We start from the raw sequence: 1,793 nt of genomic DNA on the forward strand, positions 1-1,793 counted from the left end.
CGCGCCTCCCGAGGGGCCGGGACCCCGCACCCCCAGAGCGTCGCGGTCCCCAGCCTGCGGAGACGCCCGCGCTCCATAGCTGCGAGGAGCGTCCGTAACGGGGATTAGTTCATGAAATGTTTGCGGTCTCCTCATCTCGGGAGGGGATTTACTCGTGTAGCTTATTCCATTACTGAAAATTATGAGAGTTTAAATTGGTTAAAGCCTGACACGGGGTTTTTTCTGCCTAATCTCTATTATTCCATAGGAAGCATGTTAATGAGTTAAACACGGTTAATAAAATGCAGCAAGCCGGTATTTTTGGTAGCAGTTGCTCTCCAAGGAAACAGAAACATTTAAATGGCTTCAACCTTTACGCACGCTGATTTTTTTGCCTTTGTTCTTTACAGTCGAGTAAATTCCTGAAAAATATATACGGCTTAATGGCATTGGTAGCATTAAATTGATCTCTCGTGCCGATAACGTTTTAGCTACAGCTTAGGTGGCGTTTTTAATCCGTGTTTCAGTTGGAGGAGGTAATGAATTTTTTAATTGGGGACTCCAGGTTTGCGCTTTGGCGCTTTTCCCCCCGCAGGGTCGTACCGGCGTGGTTCTGAGCTGGCTCCCTAACCGTAAAGCCTTCGCTCTCTGTGTTTATTTTAGGGTTTAGAAGCGCTTCGTGTGGACGAAATGAAACCTTCTGTTGTTTAAACACGAGCAGCGGCGCCCGTGACTTCAGTTTTTGTGTTTCTAACGAGCCTCTCTTGTAAAGCCCGACCCGTTAACCCGCGTGGACGCCACAGATAGACGATGTCCGATAAAACCCATCGCAGATACCTCTGGTTTCGCCTCAGCGTGAAGGCAAATGGGTTCCTTTTAGCTTGAGCGGGTTCAGAGATAAACTCCGGCGCAGCAAAGCGCAAAAAAAGGCGCCGGCGACCCCCTCTCGCTTCGGGCGCGCGCAGCCGAGCCGGTTCGACTCGACCGCTTACGGGATGATGTTTTTCTCCTGCAGATAAGCCTCAAGTGCGGGTTTCTCAGAATTACCCGGTGCAAGGCCTCACGAGGGAAGGGGAGCCGCTTGAACTGACGTGCGCAGCTTTTGGAAAACCACAGTAAGTTGGACGCTTCCCCGGGACGGCCCAGGTTGCCCGGCAGCGCCGGGGTCGGGCTGCAGGAGCGCGCAGGCGCCGGTTGGCCTCCGCTGCTGTCGCAGGCTCTGGCGGATGGCTGAGGGCGCGAGCTCTCTGGGGCCGCGGGGCAGCCAGCCCTCGGGTGCAGAAGGGAGGGTCCCGCGCCGGCACGCCTCTTCCCGGGGAATGGCGTGGGTGCAATCTCCTGCTATGAATCTGCAACGGCGAGGCCGGAGGCCCTGTCGGGTGCCGGCACCAAAGAATTGAGCACTGGTAAAAGTGCAATGGATGCCCAAGGTAAGGCCGGCCGTCCTCCTGCTCGTCTCCGCTAGGCGATGGTTTTCCTCCCTTCCGATGCCCTGTGTGGGCTTTACGAAAGGCCAGTTTTAGTCTTGCTCCTCCTCTTGCCCTGCCCTCGAGGCTTTCTGACAGAGCTGAAGAGATTTATGCCTCAGGAAAGCCCTGGCGAGGGAGGGTAGATTTTCTTCCACGCTTTCATTGTTGTTCTAAGTTTTGTTGACTTTTTTTTTTCTGTTTTTAAATCCTCCTTCTTCCGCTTGGATTTAGGGCTGTCAAGTGTTTACTACCCTTTTTTATTTTCGTCATGCTCATGAGATTTCTGCAAACATTCCTGAAACGTGCCAGCGTCTCCTGGGTAGCGTGCCCAGAGCTGAGGAGTTA

General features: G+C 53.5%; 1 protein-coding gene across 1 annotated transcript in view; it reads left to right on the forward strand.

The window, feature by feature from the left end:
* The window catches only part of CADM1 (cell adhesion molecule 1), a 73,374-nt gene that overhangs the window by 32,284 nt on the left and 39,297 nt on the right, over positions 1–1,793 (forward strand). The window contains exon 6 of the mRNA XM_009646595.1: positions 995–1,094. Within this exon, the coding sequence (XP_009644890.1) occupies positions 995–1,094 (100 nt within the window). The remainder of the gene's footprint in view (positions 1–994; positions 1,095–1,793) is intronic.

Source organism: Egretta garzetta, unplaced genomic scaffold (assembly GCF_000687185.1).
Source record: "Egretta garzetta isolate BGI_Z169 unplaced genomic scaffold, ASM68718v1 scaffold110, whole genome shotgun sequence".
Classification (NCBI taxonomy): Eukaryota; Metazoa; Chordata; class Aves; order Pelecaniformes; family Ardeidae; genus Egretta; species Egretta garzetta.